This window comes from Hippopotamus amphibius, chromosome 6, assembly GCF_030028045.1.
Source record: "Hippopotamus amphibius kiboko isolate mHipAmp2 chromosome 6, mHipAmp2.hap2, whole genome shotgun sequence".
NCBI lineage: Eukaryota > Metazoa > Chordata > Mammalia > Artiodactyla > Hippopotamidae > Hippopotamus > Hippopotamus amphibius.
The window spans coordinates 102,591,470-102,618,880 of NC_080191.1; the positions used below are offsets into that span (position 1 = coordinate 102,591,470).

General features: G+C 51.6%; 1 protein-coding gene across 2 annotated transcripts in view; it reads right to left on the reverse strand.

Moving 5' to 3' along the window:
* The window catches only part of SH3BP5 (SH3 domain binding protein 5), a 69,895-nt gene that overhangs the window by 18,965 nt on the left and 23,519 nt on the right, over window positions 1-27,411 (reverse strand). The window contains exon 3 of one of the 2 annotated variants that reach the window (XM_057737864.1): window positions 24,582-24,710. In XM_057737864.1, coding sequence (XP_057593847.1) covers window positions 24,582-24,710 — 129 coding nt within the window. Of the gene's footprint in view, window positions 1-1,852; window positions 1,904-24,581; window positions 24,711-27,411 lie in introns of those variants that run through there. The other variant, XM_057737865.1, reaches the window with a different exon arrangement.

The window sequence follows — 27,411 nt, forward strand, 5'->3', positions numbered from 1 at the left end:
GCACGTCTGCTCTCAGCTTCACTCGAGCTCTAGCTGCCCGCCTGTCTTCTGAGCAATCCTAGGCATGGGCAGTTGCCAGAGTCTGAGACGTTCAACTCAGAAAACGTCCTCCGTCCACGCCCTTTCACACCTGTCTGAGGTTAACGGAAGAGTGGCCAGAGATGGGCACTGGCCAGTTTGACCCTAGGGATGTTCTGGACACACACATTTTAATCAGAAGCACTTTCTAGAGAGAATGCCATCAAGCCCATTTAGTTACTTGACCATTTTTCATATGCAATGTTCCCAATTTTTTTTATTTAGTCAACATTATTTTCATGAGGATCAGTTCTTTCCAATTTCAAACCAATTTGAGCCACTGAACAGTTTCATGCACAAACTCTACTCATTATAGCCTACGCCATGGAGTTTTCCATTATTTCTGTCAAGCTCAATTTTCCTGGACCAATTTTTTGCAGATCTAAAAATCTGTTGAACATATGGGACATCAATTTTTAATCAGCCCCAAATGGTAGCATGTACACTTTAAGCAGTTATCAGTTAATATTAACCTGTATGATATAAAACATATTAAACAATATATATTACAAAAGACAGATCCACGGTGCGTATTTCTCATTAGAGAAATCTGAGAGAGCTGTGAGCGGTCTTAAGAGAATCACACAGGGCCTGCAGCTGGTTTAGCGGAAGGCCACAGAGCTCTTCAATAAATCAGGATGTCAGAAGAGCCCCAAGGGATGAGAAAAAAGTCAAGGTCAAATAGTTTTCTTCTGTCCTGGGGTTAAAGATGAGCTGTTTAAAAACAAAAATTAAAAAGCTAGTATCTGCTTCAAAATAACACAGACGTGAGCGCTGGGGGGTGGGGGTGGGGCTGGGGCTGGGGGGACGGGGAGGTATAGATGAAACAAGACTGGCCAATGGGTTAGTGATTACAGAAGCTGGAGGGAGGGTATATGGGGCTCCACTACATCACTCTGCTTTGTATACATGTGAAATTTCCTACAATAAAAAGTAAAGGGAAAAACTATCCTCATTTGCAATTACCCACTTACTAGTCTCTAGAACTGCAGTGTCCTATACAGGAGCCACTGACCACAGGTGGCTATTTACACTTAATTACAATGAAATACATTAAGTTTTCAGCTTCTCAGTTGTACCAGCCATACTTCAAGTGCTCAGGAATCGCATGTGGCGGGTGGCCCCACCCTGGACAGGCTGGCCTAGACACTGGCCAACAATGAGTGAAGGCTGCTGGAAGGTCTCAGCTACCATCCACAGTTTCTGGTTTGTGTTCATCAAAACAGCATCTTCGAGCTCATCATGGCTAATTATTAGAGAAATGCAAATCAAAACTACAACGAGGCACCACCTCACACTGATCAGAATATCTGTTATTAAAAAGTCTACAAATAACAAATGCTGGAGAGGATGTGGAGAAAAGGGAACCCTCCTACCCTGTTGGTGGGAATGTAAACTGGTACAGCCACTATGGAGAACAGCATGGAGATTCCTCAAAAAACTAAAAATAGAGCTGGCATGATCCAGCAATCCCACTCCTGGGCATATATCCAGACGAAGCTATACTTCGAAAAGATACACGCACCCCTGTGTTTACAGCAGCACTGTTTACAACAGCCAGGACGTGGAAGCAACCTAGACGTCCACTGACAGAGGAGTGGATAAAGAAGATGTGGTGTATGTAACATTCAGCCATTGAAAAGAATGAAATAATGCCATTTGCAACAACATGAATGGACCTAGAGATGATCATATTACATGAAGTAAGTCAGAAAGACAAATACCATGTGATATCACATATCTGGAATCTAAAATACGACACAAATGAACTTACCTACAAAACAGAAACAGACTCACTGACATAGAGAACAGACTTGTGGTTGTCAACGGGAAGAAGGGTTGAAGAGGGATGGATTGGGAGTCTGGGATCAACAGATGCAAACTATTACATGTAGAATGGATAAACAGCAAGGTCCTACTGTAGAGCACACGGAACTATCTTCAATATCCTGTGATAAATCATAATGGAAAAGAATATGAAAAAGAATGTATACGTATGTATAACAATCACTTTGCTGTACAGCAGAAATTAACACAACATTGTAAATCAACTATACTGCAATAAATTTTTTTTAAAAAGCAGCATTTTTGTTCCTGCTCTGTACTATAAATAATCATACAGTTAAAAACCTATAATAAAGGAACCCTGAGGGGACACTGTGGTGAGACCCCGGGTGTGGGGAAGCCCGGCCCCTCAATAGGGTGCTATGACCCAGTTTCTGGCAGGACATTTCTCACTTCCCCTGGTCACCCAGGGCCCCAGACAGACCAGGGCTGGGTCTGACTCAAGGGTTTCAGTTGGGAGCTTCAGGGAGGTTCATCTGGGATGGAGCCCACCTTGTCTGTCTCCTGTGTGAGGCATCAGCCTGCGCCTGACCTCTGGGCCCGTCCACACCACACCTGGGGAGCACCTCCCGCTCCACTCACCTGCCACTTGCGCCTCGGCCTCCGGTGGGCACCACCTGCCTCCCTACAGAACGTCCCAGTCCACCCAAAAGCTGCTGGCAGGAGGGAGGGCACGGGGCTCTCAGCCCAAGTCAGCAGGTCAGGGCTGGCCAGCCGGCTGCTGTCCTTGACCTTCACATGCTGCCCCCCCTGCACGATCACTGCGGCTCACAGCCAGTGGGCCACGCACGGCGGGGCCTCTGGGAACAGCACATCCCACGCCGGCCCCCAAATCAAACCCTTGCTGATGCTGCGGGGACACAACAGGTGCCGAGCCTCTCCCTGTGCCCCAACCCCCAGCCAGAGAGGTGCCCCCACATCCAAGCCCCCGGGCTTCCTCTCGCTCCCACACTCATACTGGCTGGGCTCCACGCTGGCGAAAGTCGGTCCAGGGCAGGCCTGAGGCAGGGGACAGTGCCCAAGGTCAAGGCCCCGAGACCCAGCAGCACCCCGGGAGCCGCCACCACCACCCACAGACCCCTGGAACATGGGGGTCGAATCACGGAGTCCTTGGGCTCAAGGAGATAGAAACAACGGAGACCAAACACTATTTTACAGAAGAAAAATCAAAAGCCTAACAACTAAACTGGCCAAAGGGACACGTCACATACCACCTCTAACTTCTTCAAATACGTGCTACCCGGGGGAGCTTCTCTGCTGTGGAGGGTTCCCCAGATTCAGCAGGGCTGTACCTTCCTCCCCGCAAGTCCTCCCATTTATTCCCATCTCTGCCTTGCCCCCAAGCACCACCCCCCTCCGTCATTCCCAGGACACGAGACGCACAGCATCTCCAAGTCTCAGGGTCAGAAAGTCACAGGCACCCATCAGGGAAGCTTCCCTGGGAAACAGCGCAGATCCCAGGCACACAGGGGGCCTGACCACGGCCCGAGGTTTTAGGGGAGGGGAGGGCACTGCTTTGCAAAGGCAGAGCCCCGTGCTCTGTCATCACGCAGCTCAGGAGTGGCTGCTGTTTCCCACAGGAGGAGGGAGCGCAGGAACACGGGAGCTGGGAGGTGGGTGGATAAAGAATCAGGGGGACGGGATGAGGAATGGCATGTCCCTCTGCACAGCCACACACCCAGAGACGTCAGATGCCCTGGCAGAGCTCTGTCCCTGCCCTCACCTCCTACTTCTCCCCTTCCTCCCCGGTGGGGAGCCAGGTGGCCAGCTGGCCCTCAACCCGTTCTGCCTCCACGGGCACAGCCCTCCCTCGACCCGGGAATCATGAGCAGGGCTGCCGACATTTCCAGGGCCTGGCTTCCAGAAGGTGGGCCCGCCAGCACCACGTGGGCAAACAGGCCCCTTGCCGCTCTCCAACCCCAGGGGCCCAGCTCTTAACACACCAAAGTGCCGACGAAAGAAACCTTCCCCTGCCCTGCACAGAACTGGCATTGATCACCCGGCACAGCGGGCCTGCTGTGAGGCAGCGCCCTGTGTCCAAAGAACCGGGAGCAGCAGGGTACACTCCCGGCACCAACAATGACCATTGTCTTGGGTCTTCAACCTCGAACAAGTCACTGGATTTCTCAGATTGGAATGCCAAGGCCTCTGTTAACTCCCAGGGAGCCTGGTTCCCAGTACTGAAGACATGTAATTACAGCAGGATTTTTGAGGCCGTGGTCTGGAACGTAGGGTTTGGCTTAGACATGTGCAAACAGTCCATCAGCAGTTGAGTTCACTACCGAGCTATTTTGCTTTTGCTGTCATCTTTATTGTATGTACTTGCAAGTTTTCCATAATAAAAAGCTTACAAAATTGCTTCTTGATGCACTTCTTAATCGGCTGTTACTTTGCTATTTATCTACCACACAGTTCTCTGCTTACACTCAAAATTATGTCACTGGGTTGAGTAACGGCATCACATGAGGGAAATGGGGACGCCCACACTATTCACCAAAACAAAATATAACAGCCATTTCCAGGTAAATGCTTTAAACCAATCATAAGAAAACACATTGTTCAAACAGCCAGGGAAACCGGAAAAAGGACTGGGCATGAGATGATACGAAAAGAACTGTTTGTTACGTGTAAAAATGTGATCCTTTAAAAGGTCCTATCTGCTAGAGATACACACAAGTATTTATGGGTAAAGTGATACAGTATCTGTGAACAGCTTCAAAATAAAGGCTGGGGAGGGTAGGTAAGTGACTGCAAGATGTTAACCACCGCTGACACCGGTGACGGGTGCGTGGGGTTCACTGGTATTCTCTCTAGTTTTGTGTACACGTGAAACATTCCATGATAAAAAGTGGTAAAGAAATGTTTTTTGAAGCCTTTGGTTCATCAGTTATCACTTTTGCTATTTATCTGCCACGTAATCACAAAACTCTAGAAAATGCTACTCACGAAAAGATCAGGGAAACCAAAGGTATTTGTCAAAGGTGGTCCTCACGAAAGGCAAAATTTAAGTTAGATAAATAAAAATAAAAAATAAAACATCTATAGAATTGCCAATAAGGGCAGGTAAAGAGCCCCTGGAAGGGCTCCCCATCCCTCAAAACCCACCTTGCCCAGGTGCAATCTTTAAATACAACGTATCAAAAACATGGGGAGTCCAACACTGACCCCACCCCCCCACATCCTGTTAGTGGCCAAACCACTCCGGATGTCCAAAATTTCTCATCTCTAATCTTGATCTCTTTGCCATGATTTAAAACCCTCATCAGTTTCTCTGTCCCTGGCAGAGACAGAAGGAAAAAAAAAAAAATACAATGACAAAGCACATTATCAGCACGAAGCACTTCCAAGGAGGGCAGAAACCAAACTGCAGAAACCTGGGTACGCCCTGCCCTGCACCTCACGTCTACTCCTGAGAGGATAAAAGGAACTGGGGCAGGGGTGTTTATTAAACCCCTGCTGTGGGACTTCCCTGGTGGTGCAGTAGTTAAGAATCTACCTGCCAGTGCAGGGGACACAGGTTTGATCACTGGTCCAGAAAAACCCCACATGACGCGGAGCAACTAAACCCGTGCGCCACAATTACTCAAGCCTGCGTACTCTAGGGCCCATGCTCTGCAGCAAAAGAAGCCACCGCACTGAGAAGCCCACGCACTGCAACGAAGAGTAGCCCCCCTCGCCACAACTAGGGAAAAGCATGCATGCAGCAACGAAGACCCAGAGCAGCCAAAAGAAAGGAAAAAAAAAAAAACCTGCCATACCTACAGAATATACCCTATAGCCCTGTTGGTAAGTATTGCCGTACCCATCTTACACCCAAAGAAATGAAGGTTAAGGAATTGATCCAAGGGCACACGGCCACAAAGAAGACAAAGCAACCTAAACATGCACCGACAGAGGAATGGATAAAGAAGATGTGGTTCACATATACAATGGAATATTACTCAGCCATGAAAAAGAATGAAATAATGCCACTTGCAGCAACATGGATGGACCTAGAGATGATCATACTAAGTGAAGTAAGTCAGACAGAGAAACATAAACACCATATGATATCACTCATATGTGGAATCTAAAATATAACACAAATGAACTTAATTACAAAACAGAAACAGACTCACAGACACAGAAGACAAACTCATGGTTGCCAAAGGGGAAGGGGGAATAAATGAGGAGTCTGGGATTAACATATACATAATACTATATATAAAATAAACAACAAGAACATACTGTACAGCCCAGTATAGTATAGAACTGTAGTTAATATTCTGTAATAACCTATTAGGGAAAAGAATCTGAAAAAGTATACATACATACATATGTGTATAACTGAATCACTGTGGTGTACAACCTGAAACTAACATGACATTGTAAATCAAAAGGAAAAGAAGGGGACTTCCCTGGTGGCACAGTGGTTAAGAATCTACCCACCAATGCAGAGGACACAGGTTCGAGCCCTGGTCCAGAAAGATCCCACATGTCGTGGAGCAACTAATAAGCCCATGTACCACAACTACTGAGCCTGTGCTCTAAAGCCTGCGAGCCACAACTACTGAGCCCAAGTGCCATAACTACTGAAGCCCATGTGCTAGAGCTCGTGCTCCACAATAAGAGAAGCCACTGCAGTGAGAAGCCTATGCACCGCAACAAAGGGTAGCCCCTGATCACCATGACTACAGAAAGCCCACGTTCAACAATGAAGACCCAATGCAGCCAATAAATAAAATAAATTTAAAAAAAAAAAAAAAAAAAAGAGTCCTCCTGCTAATGCAAGGGACACGGGTTTGATCCCTGGTCCAGGAAGATCCCATATGCCATGGAGCAACTAAGCCTGTGTGCCACAGCTACTGAGCCTGTGCTCTAGAGCCTGTAAGCCACAACTACTGAGCCCATGTGCTGCAACTACTGAAGCCCATGCACCTAGAGCCCATGCTCTGCAACAAGAGAAGCCACCGCACTACAACGAAGAGTAGACCCTGCTCACCGCAACTAAAGAAAGCCCGCGCATAGCAAAAAAAAAGACCCAACATGGCCAATAAAATAAATAAATAAATAAATTTAAAAACAAAAACAAAACAAAACAAAAAAACAGGAAGGGAAGGAAGGATGGAGGGGGGAAGGAGGGAGAGAAAAAAAGGAGACGGAGGCTCAGACCCAGGCCGGATGACTGCAGTGCCCTGGAGAGGAAAGGCACCAGCACGGGCCTGGTATCACTCCACTTCTCCGGCGGGGAGGCTGACAAGACTGATGTCTCTAGACCCTGATGAGAAACCACAGAGCCCACCAGGCCACCCTCAGTTTGATAAACTGTCTCCACAACGCCATTTGTAGACCCACTCTGCCGAGCCCTCTGACCAAGACGTTCTCTCCTTAGAACATCCAAAGCCACATAGTCCTGGCCAACCTCCCCAGCCCCAGCTCCGCACCAAGGACCAAACGGGCTCTGAAGATGTTCCAGCATCTACACAAATAAAATAAGTGGGTTCAAGAACATTCCTCCTGACTCTGAGATAAGAAATACTCAGAAGACATAATGGGGGTATCTGTCGAGGGCCCCTTCCCTGCCAGGCTGGGATCCACAAAAGGGGCTTCTCAATTGGGCAACTTCCTGACATTGGCCAGGACTGGCCTCCCACTAGCCTGTGTCTCCCTGGCACAGCTGCTTGGCTTCACTCCCAAGAGCCTGAAGTTATCAAAGGCAGGGGACATGCCCATTCCAGACAAAGCAGCTTCCATCACACCCCTCACTCAGCAGCTAAGGAGGGATAATTGGGAAGAGGGTTCTCAAAGCTTTCTACTCTTGGCCTGGACGCCTGGAAGACACCCACAAAGGGGCCATGACGGCAGATAGGGAGGAAGGGAAACAGTGGGGCCACTCGAGCCTTGTGCCACCAACACATGCTGGGTGACCAGAGACACCTGGTCAGTCCTCCAGGCCCTCAGAGTCTCGGGGGTTTCCATGATCTCTCTATAGCAGCAGTCCCCAACCTTTTTGGTACCAGGGACCGGTTTCGTGGAAGACAATTTTTCCATGGACTTGGGAGGGGTGGGGACAGTTCAGGCGGTAATGCGAGCGATGGGGAGTGATGCGGAGCCGCAGATGAAGCTTCACCAGGCTCCTCCGCTGCTCACCTCCTGCTGGGAATAACCCGGGAGCCTTAGTGATGGGCAGACTGTATTACAGACTTTGTAATTCCCAAACACTAGCCAAGTGGCCAGTAAATGGCAGATGTTTAAGAAATGTGTTTAATGTAGGTACCAAGCTAGGGTACAAATAGCTTCCTGGCGGTCAGTCATCCTAATGCACCTTGTGATTTCCTTCTTCTGTGGCTCCTACAAGCAGACCAACGTCTCTCTGGAAGTGCCCGTCTACATGATGTGAAAACTCACCTGAACAAGGACCTCACTGTACACACTAAACTGTGTGGCATGAATGCCATTCTCTCGAGATCTAAATTTACCTCCTCCAAACTGGATGATATATAACCCAGGTCCCAGTGGGTCTTTGGGAAATTCATTCCTGGGTGAAATTTTACCCCCTCTGAATTCACAGGACCAAATTCCTATACCTATATTACAGCAGTCTGCCATGTTATGAGACAGTGTACTTGGAAAAATACTTGAAGACTACCCAATACATGAACATACTGACAGCCAAGCTCGAATTACACGTATTTTACCCTTCACTTGGCCTTCCTGACAAGACTGCCAACCCCTTGCAGGCAGTGATGTTTCGTACATCTGTGAGTCCCCACTACCAGGACAGTGACTTGGAAACAGGAGCTATTCCAAGCCCTTCATCAGCCAGGGACCTAGGCTGCCCCCTCCCGGGTTTCAGGCTGCCCCGGATCACCTGGTACCACTGCCTGGGACACTTAAGCGCAGCAACTGATTCCCTGAAAAGTCAACCCCCTTCCCCTCCAACCCCAGCTTCTGCCTCTGGGTCAGCATGACTCAGCTTCATTTTAACCCCAAAAGAACACAAGATCGGGGGACACAGGTGAAAACAATGGCCTAATATAAATGAGAAGCACAGCACACCTTCTGCCTGGCTTGGTATATGCAAAAGCCAGCAGCCCCAGCCACAGCAGGCTGTCACCGAGACAGGATACAGGAGCCGCCCACCCAAGCCCCGGAGCCCACACCAGCTCAAGCCACCTAAGGTGCTCTGAGAAAGACAGCAATGGCCTTGTGACAGGGCCAGGGCACGTGGGGCCCCCGGCCTGGGGAGGCCAGGTGGGCACCCGCCGGCTTTCCCCCTGGGACTGCCAAGTAAAGCAGGTGTGAGGGACTTGGGGCCTCTCCCAGCCCTAGGGGGTCAGGAACAAACGGGGATCCGTGGAAGGAAGAAAGAAAAAGGGAAAGACACCCAGTGGAAGCATCCAAGGTCTCAGGGCCGAGACAACTTTGCCTTAAGCCGCCGTATAACTCGGGCAGCCCCAGCACCGTCCTTGCACCCAGCGCTCATCTCACCTCCGCGATGCACCGTGCGTCATGAAATCTGCAAAGCTCGGGAAGATAAGATGCAATTCCTGTCATCAAGGAGCTCATATTCAGGGTGGGCGGGGCTCTTAGCTCTCGTTGGAAAGATCAGGAAGCCAGAGGCGGACCTCGGGCTGCCTGGGTCATTAGCTGACTGACCCTGGGCACCTCACTTCTCCGTGCCTTGGTTTCCTCATTCGCAAAACGCGGACAACGGACGCCACCTCGTGGGGCTGCTCTGAGGAGCTAGTGAGTTCACACACGTGAAGTGCCACGGGCCTGGGCGAGAGGGACAGAAGTGCCAGCTGTTACACCAGCAAGCACGACACAGTATCAGCTCGTGGCTATGAACCCACAGGACACGGATGACCCTTAAGGGGAGCTGAGGATCGCCCTGAAATCGTGTTTATAACGTATACACCCACGCACACACACGTGTGTTCCCGGAGGATGACAGCACGGCGCTCTCATCAAGTTCTCAAATCAAAGCTGCAGGAAAGCTTAGTGCGGGAGGGGCCCCGCAGGAGGGGTCTCAAGACGGTGCACGGAGCCGTGCCTTCAATGTTAGCAGGTCATCAGGCATAGGGCAGACGCCTGAGCCTAGAACTTTCTGCAACAATGGAAATGTCCTCTGTCTGCACTGTCCTCCAATAGCCACCGTCGGCCACCGTCTGACGTGTGGCCGGTGGGACTGAACTCTTAGTTGTATTTCATTTATTATTCATATTTAAGTAGCCACACGTGGCTACCGGCCACTTTTGAATCTTACAGAACTAGTCAGTCCGGGGAGGAAAACATCGCGGGCAACAAGAACAGACTGTGCACAGATGCAAAACACCCCAGAGGGCAGGTGATGTGCCCAGAGGTTGTGAGTGACACAGCACGACGCGGCCGGCAACTGTGAGTAGCAGCCGGGGCGGGGGCAGCCACCCGCGGGGCTCAGCACGGAGAGGAGCAGACGCGGAGGAGGAGAGGGGCTGGGAAACGCCTTGTGTGCTCTGCTCAGACCCGGGCTTGTCACCAGAGACAGAAGCAGCGATGGGTCAGGCAACATCTCCAGAGAAACCGAACCAACGGGATGGGTACACACAGCCAGTCCCGACTCACGATGCTTCAAATTGTAAGGTATTGACTTTACATCCGTACGAAAGCTATATACATTCAGTAGAAAACATCGAAGGTGGACCCCTCCCAGGGCGACCGACGTGCAGCGCGACCCTCTCTCTGATCCCGGGCAGGGCAGCCACAGTCCCGAGATCACGTGGGTGAACAACGGATACACTGACAGCCACCCGCACGCACTCCCTTCTGTTTTTCCCTTTCAGTACAGTATTCCACAAAGTCCATGAGATATTCAACTCTTTATGATAAACTAAGCCGTCTGTTAGAGGGGTCTGCCCGCCCGCAGGCTAATGTGCGTGTTCTGAACACGTGTGAGGTGGGCCGGGCTGAGCTGGGATGCCTGGGAGGCTGGATGTATTAAATGCATTTTCGACCTATGATATTTTCAACTTATGATGGGTTTATCAGGGTGTCATCCCATGGTAAACTGAGCAAGATTCGTGTACAGAAAGAGACGTACACTGAGGAATTAGCTCACATGACTATGGAGGCTGGCAGTTCAAAATCTGCAAGGTGGACCAGCAGGCTGGACACACGGAGAAGAGCTGATGCTGCAGGTCAAGTGCACAGGCCTCTGCTGCCCGACTCCCCCCTGCTCGGGGGAGGGCAGGCTTCCTTCTAGTCAGGCCTTCAGCTGATTGGGTGAGGCCCACCCACCGCACGGAGGGCAATCTGCTTACTCAGATCCCATGGATGTAAAGGTGAATCTCGTCCAGCAAACTCCCTCACAGAAACATGCGGAATCATGTTTGACCACGCCTCTGGGGACCACTGTGGTCCAGCCAAGCGGACACATAACATTAACCATTTCATCCACTACAGGCTGAGCAGGATTATCAGCAGAACTGACTTTGCCAACATTCAGTTGGGGGACTTCCCTGGTGGTGCAGTGGTTAAGAAACTGCCTGCCAATGCAGGGGACACAGGTTTGAGCCCTGGTCTGGGAAGATCCCACATGCTGCAGAGCAACTAAGCCCACGCACCACAACTACTGAGCCCACTCGCTGCAACTACTGAAGCCTGCGTGCCTAGAGTCTGTGCTCTGCAACAAGAGAAGCCACCACAATGAGAAGCCCACTCGCCACAACTAGAGACAGCCCACTCACAGCAACGAAGACCCAATGCAGCCAAATAAATAAATATTAAAAAAAAAAAAAAAAGATTCAGTTGGGAGGTGGGGGAGAAGGCCAGCAGGGGGTGCTGGGAGGCAGGAACACCATCGGGAAGGGGATTTCAACAACCCAGGCAAGACATGAGGGCTTCCACCAAAGCAGCGGGGATGGCGAATGAGTCATTTCATTAGCATGTGTTAAAGCAAAGTATGAATGGATTCCATGACTTGAGAAACCACACACACACACCCCTTCATGGGAAGCTAGCACTTCCTCCCAGGACTCCAACACAATGCAAAGGAAAGGAAGTTTTCCACAAAGCAGAAAGGGACGGAAGTGATGGAGCAAGAGAGATACGGGGTTTGCAGCATTTCCCTCCTCAGAGGAGTCCTATGTCTGCTCTGTGGGTCCCATATGCCCACCTCTAAACTCTTTCCAACCCAGAGCCCGTCTAGAAGAGAAACCACAGCACACACATGGCAGAGCTAGCTAGCTGCCTCCCAATACCCATGCTTCCTTGTGTCCTTAGAAACATCCCTGCTAGCTAAAACACTCCAAGCCAAGCCTTTCTTGCAGCTACCCATGTGTATGCCCAGGGTCAGTGTGAAAACACCTCCCAGTCTTCTCTCTACGAAGAGGACCTTTACTCAGCTGGCTTGAACCTGAGATCAAGAGACTTAAATTCAAAGAATGAGAGAACCAGCAATCAAAGAGAAGCAGTGTGTTGCCTGGGACCTCCAGGTAGCCTCTTGAAAACAGAAGGGGGCGTACGTCCCTTCCCCTTCCTCTTTTCCTCCTTCTCTCCTGAAATAACAGATGTGATGGCTGGAGCTCCTGGAGCCATCTTGGACCAAGAGGTGACTTTGAGGATGGGACTCACATACTAGGATTGAGCAATAAATAGGACACTGGATCTCAGATGACCAACTCATGGCATCAACCCAGATCGCCTAATTCAGGTCTTCTTTCAGGTGAGAGAAAGTATTCTTGTGTGTTTTGGCCATTGCTTTTAAGTCCTCTCTTGCAGCAAAATACAATTCCTGGTTGATATAGGAAGAGACCATTATTTCGTGCATAAGGCAATAAAAATTTTAGAACTTTAGGCTGTAGAAGTTCATCTGTATATTTTCTTACGGGCTTGGGGTTGGGATGGGGCCAGAAAGGAGAGGAACCTACCTAAACTAACACAGGGCCTCACATCTCAACTTCCTTCCAACAACCACCCTCAAGGGAGCTGGCTACAGATGCCTGCAGCCGCCCTGGTTGAATGCCCAGGGTCAGTGTGAAAACACCTCCCAGTCGTCACTGTATAAAGAGAACCTTCACTGAGCTGGCTTGAGCCTGAGATCAAAGAATGAGAGAGCCTTAGAAGATACACCGTGATGTTCAGAAATAAAAAGGGCCTGGCACCTTTTCTGCAGTACCGTGCTTTCCCAAAAGGCTGGGGAATGCCCTTGAGGCCGGTAACAAATTGATGAACACATGGTATTTTTTTTTGTACTTTCATTTAAACCACTTCTTCAAAGTGAGGCTTCCCAAGCCAACGGATCACTACCTTAACTGGAGCAAAGAGGCACCCTTTCCTCTAAGAGAATGCAAGCTCCTTAGTGCCTAAGGAAGTCCTAAATGGAAAAATGAATAAACAAGCAAATGAATCAACAACCAAACTAATAAAGGCCCTCGAGGACGGGGACGGGGAGAGGCCTGGAGGGAGGCCGACACCCGGCAGAGGCTGCAGAAGTCGGAGGAAGAACAGCTGGGGAGCCCACCTTCTGGAAATTCCTTCGGAAGAGACCCAGGCAGCGTGGCCTCCCGTGGAGCCCTTCGGAGAGCAGCGATCAAGCTAGGGAAGGTGAGGAAGGGACAGAAGACATCTCAGATCAGGCACCTCTCTTAGAAACCCCATTTCCCCCTAGAAGTGCCAAACTGAGTATGTTTCAGTCATCTGGAATCCTCCCATGTGTGCCTGCCCTGCACCTGCCAGGTGGCAAGGTGGGGACCACAAGCCTCGGAGCACTGTGACTTCAGCAATCCCGGTGAGGGGTAGCCAACTCTGAAACGACTCTCTCCATCCGGTACACGGCTCAAACCACAACTTCCCTCCTCAGCAGGGCTGCCAGATTTAGCAAATAAAAATATAGGACTCCCGGGTCTATTTGAATTTCAGGTAAACAAATAATCTGTTTCAGTGAAGTGTGTCCCAAGCATTGCATAGGACAGAGTGATGCTAATAAAAAAAAAAAGAAAAAGAAAAAAAAAAAGATCTGAAATTCAAATTGAACTGGGTGTCCTGTATTCTATCTGCTGACCCTACCTTTAGGGCTTAAACGCCACAAGGACCTTCCACCAGGCAGAAATGAAAACTCATCTACGGCCTGGACACCTCAGCACCTCCCTCTTGATGTGACGGGCATGGTTCCCTCATACACATTTCAAGAAGCTCCCGCTGTGTGATGAGCCCCAAGCTGGGAACTGGCCATCCCACCAGGCTGGAAGCAGACCACCCCAAGCAATGGGAGTGTTTCTAAGCAGAACTATCAATACTTGGACATCCAAAGACCATACATCTCAGGACTTCCCTGGTGGCACGGTGGTTAAGAATGTGCCTGCCAATGCAGGAGACACGGGTTTGATTCCTGGTCCGGGAAGATCCCACACGCCGTGGAGTAACTAAGCCCGTGCGTCACAACTACTAAGCCTGTACCCGAGCCCTGGAGCCACAACTACTGAGCCCACGCGCCTAGAGCCTGTACCGCACAGCAAGAGAAGCCAACACAATGAGAAGCCCACGCACCGCGATGAACAGCCCCCTGCTCAGTGCAACTAAAGAAAGCCCTCGTGCAGCAACGAAGACCCAACACAGACATAAATAAGTAAAACAAGGACCATAAATCTCAAAGCCTTATCCACTGCTCCGCGCAAACAAGTCCATCAGGTTCTCAGCGGGGGTTTTCCTAGAAGGGAAGGAAGGACATGAAGTCACACTGGGAGCGGTGGGGAACGGGGAGAGAGAAGGAGGAAAGTGGGGTGGGCAGGGGATGTCCCCAGGTAAGTCAAAATGTTCAAGAGAAACGTCACCACTGGCTGGGGACCAAACCGTGCTGCCTGGCAACATATGAGGCCTACCCGTGTTGACAAAACTGGTAGCAAAAATACATCCCACACTCTGATCTTCTTCAACTGAGAAACCAGTCATCCTGCTGGTCCCTCCAGGGAATGCCAGCGGTTTACAGGAGGGGGAGGGAGGGGAGACTCATGTGGATGCAGCAATTTTACTGACAACAGATGGAAGCGGAGAGAGGAGGGAGAAGGAAGAAAAGAGAAAAAGAGAAATATCAGAGGAGCCTGCTGGTTTCAGATTTGGTACCGACCCCATATCCTGCTTCCCCTCCAACCGCTGTCTTGCGGTGACAAACCACACCTGTCAGCTTCAAGCAGCACTTACGGGAATCAGTCAGGCCTCAGCAAAAGGCCACTGAAAGGAAAAGGGGACTGTCCCCGAGAAACCCCCAAGTGACCAGGCATCGGGAGGGCAGCACCTCCAGCATCACACTTCCCAGCTGAGACCGTGTGGGCCACCAGCCCCACTCCTGGCTTCCTGCTGCCCACCAGGCAGGAAAGGGTCAAATGCAGGTGGTCCTCGCACCACTGGAGAGAAAACCTGAAATGAACCTCCCTCCCTCTCCAGCTGGAGAAAGGAGACGGCCTGAGGCACAGCCAGCCCCGCAGAAGGCGCAGCACCTCCAAAGGGGGGTGGGCCCTTTCGATGGAAGCCTCGAGACCTATTCTACGTCAGGAGGTTTCACCCTGGGTCCCCGACGACCCCATCTTGATGCAAGATTCTAGGCTTCCCAAACACAGCTGCTTCTTCCCCAGAATCTCCAATCAAGACTGCAAGGCAGGACATGGTCCTGCGGGCCAGGGAGGGTTAACAGCCCATCTTTCTCCTGCCGTAAATCACTGGGGACTCCGCTTCGGGACAGGTGCCGCGTCACCCAGCAGCCTGCCCTCCCCGCCTGGGTGCCGGGGGATGCAGTTCCCAGGGACTGGCCCATGGCCACCCAGTGGGAATGTCACCAGGGCCGCGGGGAAGGACGTCACTGACCCAGACCTCCTCACCCGAGCCCCCGCAGAGAGCTGCAGTCCAGGCAGGCATAGGCTCAGCTGAAACAAAAGTGACTGGGAACAGGGGAGGCAGGACAAAAGTGCACTCAGGTCCCAGGAGGGGAGGAAGTTTCAAAGGGCCACCGATGACTTGGCAAGAGGCTCCCAGGTACCCCCGGGTGGCAAAGGCAGGGAAATAACTGCAGATGAGCCCAGCATCTCCCTTTAGCCCTACGAGGCGATCATTTCTCTTACCTGATCCCCCAAGACATGTCAAGGTGCAATCAGGTTTCCAGCAGTCCCTAAATACTGTCAAACTGCCGGCACCAGCCTGCGGGAACAGCCAGAAGCAGGGAGACAAGGGTTCAAATCTTCGCCCCTTGGAGAACTCGAGGTATGGGAGGGGGCGGGGGGTGAAGGGGAAACTGAGAAGAAGCAGGAGAGTAGCACAGACATATATATACTACCAACTGTAAAATAGTCAGTGGGAAGTTGTTGTATAACAAAGGGAGTCCAACTCGAGGATGGAAGATGCCTTAGAGGACTGGGGCGGGGAGGGTGGGGGGGACTCGAGGAGGGGGAGTCAAGGAAGGGAGGGAATACTGGGATATGTGTATAAAAACAGATGATTGAACCTGGTGTACCCCCCAAAAAAAATAAAATAAAATCTTCGCCCCTCTCCGCAGGGCCTGTGGTCTGGGCACGTTCCCTTACCTCCCAGAGGCTTGGTCACTGTCCCCTCCAAGTGACAACAGAAATGATAGCATCACCTGGCGACCTTCTGTGAGGCCCCAAGGGGTTCATCTCCATAAGGGATCCGCCCTTGCAGGCCCAGGTGCCCTGCATATCCTAATAAATGCGGGCCGTGGGGGCCCCTTGAATAACCCGACTTCTCTAAGCCTCAATTTCCTCCTCTGCAAAATGTTTTGTAAAAGTACCACCCTGGTGCTTGTAAAGCATTTGGGAAAGTGCCTGGTGTACAAAGAGTGTTAAAACAACTCTCCTTCCCCTCTGCCCGGCGTCCTTGACCTCTGCCGGCTCTGTACACACCCTGTCTTCCAGGAAACAGTCACCCCCGTGCCGTCCACGCCCCGCCCCGCCCCCACCCCCGACGTGCCTGCACCACTGTGAGGCTCCCCCTCGGGGACCGGGTCTGCTAGAACCTTCAGGGGAGAAGCCCACCACCTTCTCCCAGGGTCACGGCCTCGGCGTTCTCATGACCCACTGGTTAACACTCAGTGCGATCCAGTCCCCTCCACGTCCTCCCAGTTTAGACCACAGCACCCAGAAGGCACACACGAAGGCCTGAGTGATAGTCTCGGGGCCCCGAGGCTAGTTTCCTCATCTGTATTATCGGGACGCAAGGGGGAGGTGAATGGCGACCCTGCACAGAGCAGGACACGTGGTGCCCAAGACACGGCTGTTCCTCCACGCAGAGCTGCCACCCGTAGGGACCCGACGTGCGGCATCAGTGCCCTGTCTGCTTCTCCAACACAACCTGAGCCCACACAAGAGCCATCGGGGCTGCTCTGCACCTTCCTCCCCCAGGCAGGAGGCCGGACGGCTCCACCCTCCCTCCTCAGGCCATGCGGCTCCCTCCCTGCCTTGTCCTTCAGCTGCCCCAGGCCCCACCACACAGCCCAGGAGCTGACAGACCCACCCCTGGTCCCGTCCATGCCAGCTGCCCCCTCAGATCAGGTTCCTCCATCCTTTACCCAGACTGTCTTGTGCACAGGGGCTCAGGTGTGTCTTTCCAAAGCCTTACACATGTGCACACACACCCCGTGACCTCACTCCACCGGGTTCCTCTGCGCGCTGTCTACACCCGAGCCGGCTACACCCGTGCCAGCTACAACCATGCCAGCTACACCCAAGCCGGCTACACCCGAGCCATCTACACCTGAGCCAGCTACACCTGTGCCGGCTACACCTGAGCCAGACACACCCGAGCCGGCTACACCTGAGCCGGCTACACCTGTTCTCTAACAAAGGAGCCTCCCTCCCCACTGGGCTCTGCACTTGCTGAGTACGTTGACTGCCATCATTCAATGGAGTCCACATTTACGAGTTTGCCTACCCACTACAATTTATTTATAACCCCAAAATCAGTATTTACTGCACTTTCGGAGTCACTCATGGACCAGCCCAGAGAAGCAAAAGAATGTGTCTTGATGTGCACGATACCAGCTGAGGCCACACAGAGCAGACCCCCTGCCTTCTGGTCCAGCTGTCAGGTTGCAAACACTCATCCTTCTCACGGTCTATTGAGTGCCATGCTTTTCACGTTCTTGTGCTTTTCGTTGGTAATCCCTAAGTCGGCCCCAAGCCTAGTGCTTAGTGCTGGCTAGGGTCCTAAACACAGGACGGCGGTGACGTGCCTTATGGAGAAAACACGTGTTTTACATGAGCTGCTTCCAGAGGTGAGTCATCGTGCTGTTGGCCATGAGTTCAACGTTAATGAATCAACAATACGGAACATCCAGAAAAAGAGGAAATTTGCAGATCCGTACAAGAGGCTGCTCCAGCAGGTGCTAACATCAAGTCCGGAGTGCAAGATGAAGCTATGGAGGTGTGGCTAAATGTGTGGATTCCCTTCGGCAACGATGCCTAAGAGGTCACGACCAAAGAAGCGCAACACGGTGTGAGGCTGAAAGCCAGAGAAATTTTTGCTCCCATCACCCAGGGTCAGGGAAATGTTCATCCCTTCTGGGTTAGTGTTTTATTGTAAAGAAACATTATTTGTAAGACATACAGATTAAAGGTGTCTTCAAAGAGAAACATACATAAAACAAAGTTGTGTATGGATTGGTTGATGAAAGTGTGACCAGAGGCTCTCAGGAGCGATCTTGTTTCCCTGGGAGCAATGCCTTACTCCATTTCTCAAATGGAGGGGAAACACACACACACACACAAATCCAGATCAGTAACAAAGATTCTACATTTGCTTAAAACATTCCAACCCACACAACTTTTATAAGACTGCTAAGAGAGGACTGTCAGCTCTACAGGGCAGAGTCTTCCTTCTATTCTTGATAAGCGGCTAAAATAGTGCCTGACACTTAGTAGGAACCCGGTAAATATTTGTCGAATAAAAGAAAATAATGAATTAGAAGGAAAAAAATCCCCCGACAAGTAAAAAGTATAACCTGCTCTCCACATACCCTTTCATTCTCGTCCCATCTCTGCAAAGCCCTCTGTTCTCCACTTAAGGAAGGTATTCTGCAGACAAAATCAACGTCCAGGTTTCCCAACAAAGGAAGACTACGGTAGTGATTTAACATAATTCAGGGGATTATCTGATGTACTTGACCTGTTTCTTTTCGTTGGAAACATGACCTCCCGTACACTCAAGGTCCCCACCACTCATCCCTTTGGGCTTGGAGGGCTTTCCACCAGTCACAAGGTAAGTCAGCTACCCCCATCATCATTTTCGATCCTCTGCTACATTTTATCTTCACAAACAACTTGGTAAGTACCCACCCTGCCTGGGGTCACCCTTCTGTCTCTACATCTTCCATATCCCCTCCCAGCCAGCAGAGGACTGTTTCTTCTTCTACCCATAGGGTATTTTTTGCGGTCGGGCAGTGGTGTTTTTGTTTTGTTTTTTAACATAGCAGATTCACCTAAGAGGTATAATATTTGATAGAAAAATACATCTGGAATAATAACTTAGATTCTTTTTCTTTCATCCAAAAGCTTTGTATGAACTAACAATAGCTATGGTAAATTGCAAAAATGGCCATAATACTTTGCAGGTAGAGCTTATTTTCTCCCCACCTCTTGCTTTGGGACTAGCCATGTGGCTTCCTCTAACCAATAGGACATTAACAAATGTGATACATGCAGAGGCTTGGAAAGGGCTTGCCCCTTCTGTTCCCAGAACCCCAGCACCATACAAAGAAGCCCACATGCACCTGTTGGATGAGATGCACAGAGACCAGCCACCTGATGCCTCAGCTGACAACCAGCCAACTGCTTGACAGATAAAGCCATCCCAGATCAGCCAACCCCCAGCCAACCCACTGACTGACTGTACATTCACGAGATCAGCTAAAACCCTAGATCAGAAAACCTGCCCAGCAAAATCATGAGCTAAATAAATATACTAAGCCACTGAGTTTAGTTTGTTTCACAGCAACAGCTAACTGATATACAGCCCCATTTTAGAGATGAAGAAACTGAGGCACATATATTCAGTAACTTGCTTCCCACAGCTATCAAGTGGTAAGCTGGGATTAAAAGCCAGGCAGTATTGGCTCAGAGGCTGAATTTTGCCAGTTGTCCTACCCACTTACTTCCCCAAAGGAGGTTAAAGGACGTGGACGTACCTGGTCCCATAAACACAAAACGGGCAACTGTCAACACTGAACAACCCTCACTATTTTGCATTTATGCTACCTCTCAGCGTTGCAAAGTCTCCTGACACATTCCAACCATTTAAAAACAACAAGCGTTGCCCGGAGGACCACCGATGGATGAATGAATAACAAAATGTTATTCGTCTTGGAATACTATTCAGCCTTAAAAAGGAATAACATTCCAACACAGGCCACACCATGGATGAACCTTGAAGATATCGTGCTGAGTGACAAAAGCCAGTCACAAAAGGACAAACTCTGCACAATTCCACTTCCATGGGGTACTGAGAGGAGACAAATTCACAGAGACAGGAGGTCGAATGGCTGCTGCCAAAGGCTGGGGGAAGAGAGGAGTGGGAGTTATTATTTCACAGGTACAGGGCTGCAGTTTGGCAAAATGATAAAGTTCTGAAGATGGATGGTGGTGGAGGTTGCACAACAATAGGAACGCACTTAATGCTACTGAATCACATACTTACAAATAGTTAAAACGGTAAACTATGTTAAATACAGTTTACCACCATTTTTTAAAAAGGAACAAAATCACAAGGGTTGGGACTGGCAGTGATAAAATGACAGGCTCAGGGCCACTGTTAGACCAGTCAGAACTCATCAAGCAGAGGCAGCAAGAAGCTCCCTGCCATTCAAGTTTGCTGAGTCACAATGTCCCCTGCTACTCACTAAAGGCCAGATGGGCTGGCAGATATGTCAAAGCCACCTTCAAAACAAGCTCTGGCTCACAGACAAAAACCCTCAGATAAATCAAAGCCAGTTTCCTGCCCCCACCCAGCCCAGGACAGAAAAAAAAAAAAAAAGGGTTCTGCCTCCTCTTGGCAGAATTTGGATTGGGTTTTCCGGATCACAGGACTGGATCTGACTCATGGTACAAAAATAAGTTAACATCAGGAACAAGTTTCTGATGAGGAGAGACAATCTCTCCTGGCCCAATAAGCACAAATCTTTGTAAACTTAACGCAAAACCAAGCTGTAGAAGTCTTGCCCTCTGTAAGTCTCCGCTGTTCACTGAGACTCTGGACTGGATGGACAAGAGCACTCCAGGCATTATAAAACCATCACTACAGTATTATCTCTTATTTGAAAAAAAAAAAAAAAAAAGGAGATATACGTTAAATATTAACAGACGGTAGGGGACTTCTTTTCTTCTTTTTGCCTATTTCCTGAATTTTCTTAAGGAAACCAAATCTAAGGTCATACAGGAATTCTGTCATCAAACATTACCTCATTTAAATTCTAAGGACACCTCAAGGCTCTCATGGTCCATGACCATCACTGTTTTACTATTTTCAGATCACTGCTTCCACGGAGACAGGATGCTGGGGCTCTGAGAGTACAGTGCCTCACGAGACACACTGGAGGAGATGCTCTGAAGGCAGCTCTCAGAGCCCGTCCCTGCTACACACAGTCAGAGGGGTTTGTAAATACAGAAATGAAGAGGAGGTGGGTAAGACCTGAGGAAGAAAACAGGAAGCCCCACTTGGCAGCAGCTGGGGGGAGGTCCCGCTCCCTTCACCACCAGGAAGGTCAGAGGGCACTGATGCACAGACAGACTCGGCGACCTGGCTGAGGCCAGATGGCCCACCATCCGCAGAGGTGAAAAGTGACATCCGCCCCCAGCCTCAGCCTTTGAGCACCCTTCCAGCTCCTCAGCCAGAGACCAATACGGTCCCTTGGGGCTGAGGGGTAGGGGTCACTCTGGGCCTTCTTCGCCCTCTTTCTGCAGGAGTTTAAGGGGGGGGGGGGGGGTTGCAGGCATAAAGCCGGGCAGGATTCCTTCAAGACTCATCTTGAGCTCTGCCGGCTGACAGAGTCGCTCAGTCTCAGGGTCTGTATTACCTGGTGAGGCCTGATGACTCTGTGACTTGCCCACAGGACTCGGTAACTGCACACCCACTGTCCTCACTGGCCAAGAGATGAGAGGAAGGTGCAAAGCCACGATTCACTGCTGCCAGCCGTGGGACCCTCCCAACCCAGCTCCCTCCTACCTCTTTTCCCACCAAAGAGGACCGTGGTGCGGGGGGGAAAAGGGAGTAGTGTGAAATCTACTCCAGATGTGTCACAGCCAACTGGGGACCCACCCACAAAATTAGATTTGAATGAACCCAACCCAGAGGAAGCTGGATTTGCCAGTCATCTCCTACCCCTCTGCTCACCTAGCCACGTGGCAGGAAAGATGTGAGTAAAGCAGCAGTGGAGAGGGAAAGCTCAAGGGAGGGCCAGCAGGAACATCTGGTCACCTCATCACTCACTCACTGGTTCCCTTGTTCGTTTCCTCAAGACTTAAACACCTTCTCTAGGCTGGTATGGTAATGACCCAACAGACCAAATTCCCTGTCTGGGAATTTGTGGAGTTTCACTACTATAAACTGGTAAACAGTAACAGGTCAAGGGGTGAGAACTGCTATGGAGAAAAAGCCAATCAAAGAACGAGGGTTGGGGTGGTGGAGATGGTGGGCTGGCAGTTATCACGTAAATGTCAGCCCAGGAAGGCCTTGTTGGTGAGCAGAAACCTGAAGGAGATGGAACAGACCACGCCAATCCTGCGGTGAAGACAACAACCAACAGAAGGACCAGCAAGTTCAGAGACTCTGAGGTAGGCGCACATGTGACATCAGCTCAGCCAAAGGAGGACACGGCCCATCAGCTGGGGCTGGCGACCTGAAGGGCCAACCTCCAGAGGCCCCCGAACACAAAGGTCCCTCCATCCAGCTCTGCTCCAAAATCTGAACTCAGGGGACCCAGTGGGGACACTCCCGTGGGGAAGCCACTGCTGAGGCTCCAAGGGGATGCTTTCAGAGACCACTGTGACGTCACCCCACAGCATGCGGACGTGGATGTTTCTAAATAGATATCTGTGTCCTCAAAAGGACCATAAATTCAAGTGTTGAAGACTTTCAGAAGAGGAGCATTCGTGACCTCCTCAGTATTGAGCCAATGTTTACATCATCAGAAATTTCTCCTTAAACCTAACCCTTCGTACTGCAAGGACAAGACCACTACCACCCTGGGCCATGGTGGGTGAGAACATCCCTGACATGGGGCACCTTGAAGGTTGTGGCACAGGGCACTTTGGACGGAGGATGCCTCAGCACTGCGGAGCTTCTGGGGACTGGTGAGCACCTTCTGGGGAAGGGCTGCTTCTCCCTGGAAAGCTGCAGGCCTGGGTGGGGCCCAGAGGGAGGCAGAGAGAAGGATGGCTGCTCAGGCTTGCTCCAGGCCAACGAGTCATGGGCACTTTCATGTTGTACAGCCCAGGGCAGCAGGCCAGGGAAGGAAGGGTTTCAGGCAGCTGGTCTGTCTAGGAACAAAGGCAACATTATCTGGCAGGTCTCAACCAGAAAGCTCAGCTTAGGGTTCAGGGTGCAAAACCCAAACACAGAGCTAGGATCTCGGCAGAACCACCGAAGCATCAAGGGGATCCCTGATGAGAAATCTGAGGGGCGCAAGGGGCAGGGCGGGGAAGAGGTGCCCACGTCCCAGATGCTTATCCTCAACGGCTCCCATCTTAACACATTCCTGGGGCGTCACTTCCCAGGGGCCTGCTTTTCCCACGGCCTGCCCTCCCGGCCCAACAACGCGCTGTACACACAGTGCGGGTGCACGGTAGCACCTGCACGCTCACCGAGGATCAACGCACAGAGACTCTAGGAAACAGCATCTTCTGTCACACAACACACAGCAGGGACAGCAACTCCACCTGGACCAACTGCTCAAGAGTCACCCGAGCGGGAAGCCCACGTGGGCCGAGGGGTGTGAGAGCCCCCAGCCCAGGGCCCGGCACACAGCAGGCATCGCTGTGTGTTGGGACCTCTTTTCTTTACAGTTCACAGCGCCTGGTTCTCAGGCTGGGAGGTCCCCACATCGGTGACGATCCAGAGAAGACACACTCTGACACCAGCAGCCCCAGCGGTCGCCTGACCACAGCCCCCTCTGCCGCCCCTTTTCAGGTCTTGGTTCCTCTGTTGCCTGTTTGGGCTCTCAGGACAAAGAACCAATGTTTGGAGAGACGCAAACAGCTGATTTCTCCCGCACCAGGGAGGAGAATCGGGGGCGGGGGAGGAGAATGGGGGCGGGGGAGGAGAATCGGGGGCGGGGCGCTCCTCCTGCTGCCCGACAGGCAGTCATCAGGGAGGGCAGAGGACGTGACATGCCTGACGTCCTAAACACAGCCTCCAGCCCACGTGAGCTGACCCCGCCTCCTGGGAAGTGGACCCGGGTACCAACTCCAGCAGAAAGGTGGCGTCCACTGGTGCGGGCATCTACACGCCAGCACCCACACCGTGCTAACAGTGCGGAGGGCTGGAGTGAAGGCAGGCTGCGAGGGGAGGGAAATAAGAGGCCAACTCCAAATCCACCTGTTGACGAAGTCCCGCCCTTTCCACGCCCCTGACCCTCTGCGGCAGGCCCGGGAGTCAGCGGTGTGAGCGGGGCGGGGCGGGGCGATGGACGGAGCTGGAGGGCTCACCTGCCTCGCCACCCTGCGCGCCTCCCAGTAGGGCTTCGAGTCTTCCACGGCTTTGCCCATCTTCTTCACCAGCTCATCGAGCTTCACCGTCGCTTCAACCAGCACAGAGCGGAACTTCTGACGAATGTCCTGCAGACAGGAAATTGAGGACACGGTTCAGGCTTCAGGAGGAACCTGCGGAAATCTGCTTCACTTAACCAGAAGCCCCCAGAAGGACCTCCATTTGGCCTACGAGGCCCTGAGGTAACACCTTCACAAGACCATGTCTGCAGCAGCATCACCCAAGAGAACCTTCCATGATGCTGGAGCTGTCCGATCATCTGCACTGGCCAGTGTCGCCGCCGCCAGCCACACGCAGTTACTGAATACTTGACACTGGCTAGCGAGACTGACGAAATGAGTTTTTAACTTATTTCATTTTAATTAACTGTATGTAAATGTAAACAACAAATGTGGCCAGTGACTACTATACCGGATGATGTTGGTCAGACTGAAAGGCTCCGTTCAGGAGAAGATGCCCAGTCCAGCCACTCCTGGCAGCTTCCCTCCCTAACGATGGCACCATGTGCTCTACTCCCACGACGTCCCCGACCGTGTAACGGGGCCGACAGTAAACAGTGGGTACAGATGCCCTACGTGCCAGACCCTGTGCTAGGCCTTGGGCTTGGGCCCTGCCTTCAGGGCACTTCAGTCTGGTGGGTGAGGGAGGCATTTACAGCCCATCCCAGGAGAGTCTGAGCCAGGATGGGTCTGGTGCAGGTGCTGTGGGACCCAGGACAGAGAGCCTCGCCAGGCCAGGGTCGGGGAGAGCAGGTCTGGGGAGCTCTGGGGGAGGGACTTAGGCTCACGGGAAGCTTCCAGGGGGTACTATCTGCACAGAAGCCTGAGGCACAGATGGGCACCTGGGCGAGAGGGGAAACGGTGAGCCCAGAGCAGGTGGCACAGCCATGCCCCCCAGGAGGGGAGGGAGTGGCGCAGCGTCGCCCAGAGACTGAGGAAGCTGGATGTCTGGGTCGTGGAGAATGGCCAGAGGGAAGGGTGCCTCCCACCCCAGAGACGCCACGAGCAAGGTGGGCCTCGGTAAGAGTTTGGGAGAGAAGAACGGGCAGGTGGGCAGTGCCAGGCTTAGCCACATTGTGAAAGTCAGGAAACCAGATCCATGGATGTCACAAGGAGGAGAAAAAAGACTGAGAAGAAGACACTGAATCCCAGGTCTCGGAGGACACGCTGGAGGGTCGGTCAGGGCTTCAGAGCCCCCAGGTCCCCTCTACTCCCTCGGGCACTGGCCTGACACAGCCACTCCTCGGGGTGTGTGCGTGCGCTTGAGAGGGGAAGTGGGTACTCAGGGAAAGAGAAAAAACACATGATCGCCAGCCGTGGGGCGGCCCCAAGAGCCGCCGGCCACCCTGCTGGTAAAACACGTGGGCTCCACCAGCTACAAGGCAACTGCCTCACTATCTGAAAACGATTTCTAAACATAAAATTGTAGGGGCCACTTGGATGGCTCATGGGGGTGAGGAAGGTCCCGACCACGTCTAATTTCCTTCCCCCCATCATCTTGTGCTGTGGCCTTTCTACATGGGTCTGAAAGTGCCAGGGCCGCAGCACATGAAGACATATACTTTGTCTTGCACGGGAGCTTCTCAGCAGGTGGGCCCCATCCTACTTCTGACACAGGCCTTGTCGCTTCCCCCAGGCCTGTATCCTCATCATCATTTTAACTTTCCCTGCCTTCCCTCCGATCTGGGCACGCCTGCAGTCACGCGCTACAGCTGCCCAAGACAGAGTAAGACTAGGCTTGTCCTCCAGAAGAAGCACCACAGATGCAGGCAGGCCACCGGGGACCAGCAAAGGCCCCCTGAGCTTCTGTGGGACTTGACTGCTAGTATGTGGGAGGGAACATGTTGTCTAACGCTCAGGATTTTTACCAGAGAGATGGATCCAATCCTGGTTAAACCTCTTTCCGTGAGGCCCCGACTAGGTTAACTTCCTTATGAATCATTTTTATTACCTATAAAATGGTTACTTTCCATCTCATAGGTAGAGCTGCTGGAAGGACTAGAAGAGAATGCAAATGTGAAACACCTAACAGTTCCTGGGCACACAGTAGGTCCTCAATAAATGCATACAATTTTTTCCACCTGGCATAAAAAGAGACCCATGATCCTATTAACCACCACCAAGGGGGTGGATGAGGCAGGGGTAGGCAATGGGATGGAAGGAATAACCCACTACCCTGTGTGGGCAGCTGTTTTGCAGGTGCACCCACACGCAACACTGAGTCCTCCCAGCCACCACCCTGGTGAGAGAGGGGGCAGCACCACGTCCAGACCACAGGAGGCAAAACCCGGGGCCAAACCAGTCAGCTGTGTGAGCCAGGGCAGGTCACACCATCATGCTGCACCTCCTCTGGGAAGTGAGACTTGGGCCCCAAACCAACAGCCTTGGGCCTACAGGCTTAGTGCTTTCGGCCTGTACGCTGTGTACTAAATGTCAGGAAAATTCATACATTTTTTAATAATGTGGATTCTCAAATTTCTCGTAAAAAAATAAATAAAAACACTGGGCCCCCATGCCTACCTGGCAACCACTGGCTGGAAGTAGAGAAGTCACCCCTTAGAGACTGTCCTTTCAGTCCCCACGCCCTGTGCCTGAGCCACACCCAGCCTGCTTCACTCACTGAGCTCCCCTGCCCGGCCCTCAGAGACTGCGGATTTGTCCAGAGCTGTGCTGGGCACCAGTGGATATAAGTCTCCTGCCTGCATGAGGGGGGTGCAGGGAACAGATGGACAGTTTTCCATGGGGCAGACGCTTTCATTCTATCAGAGTA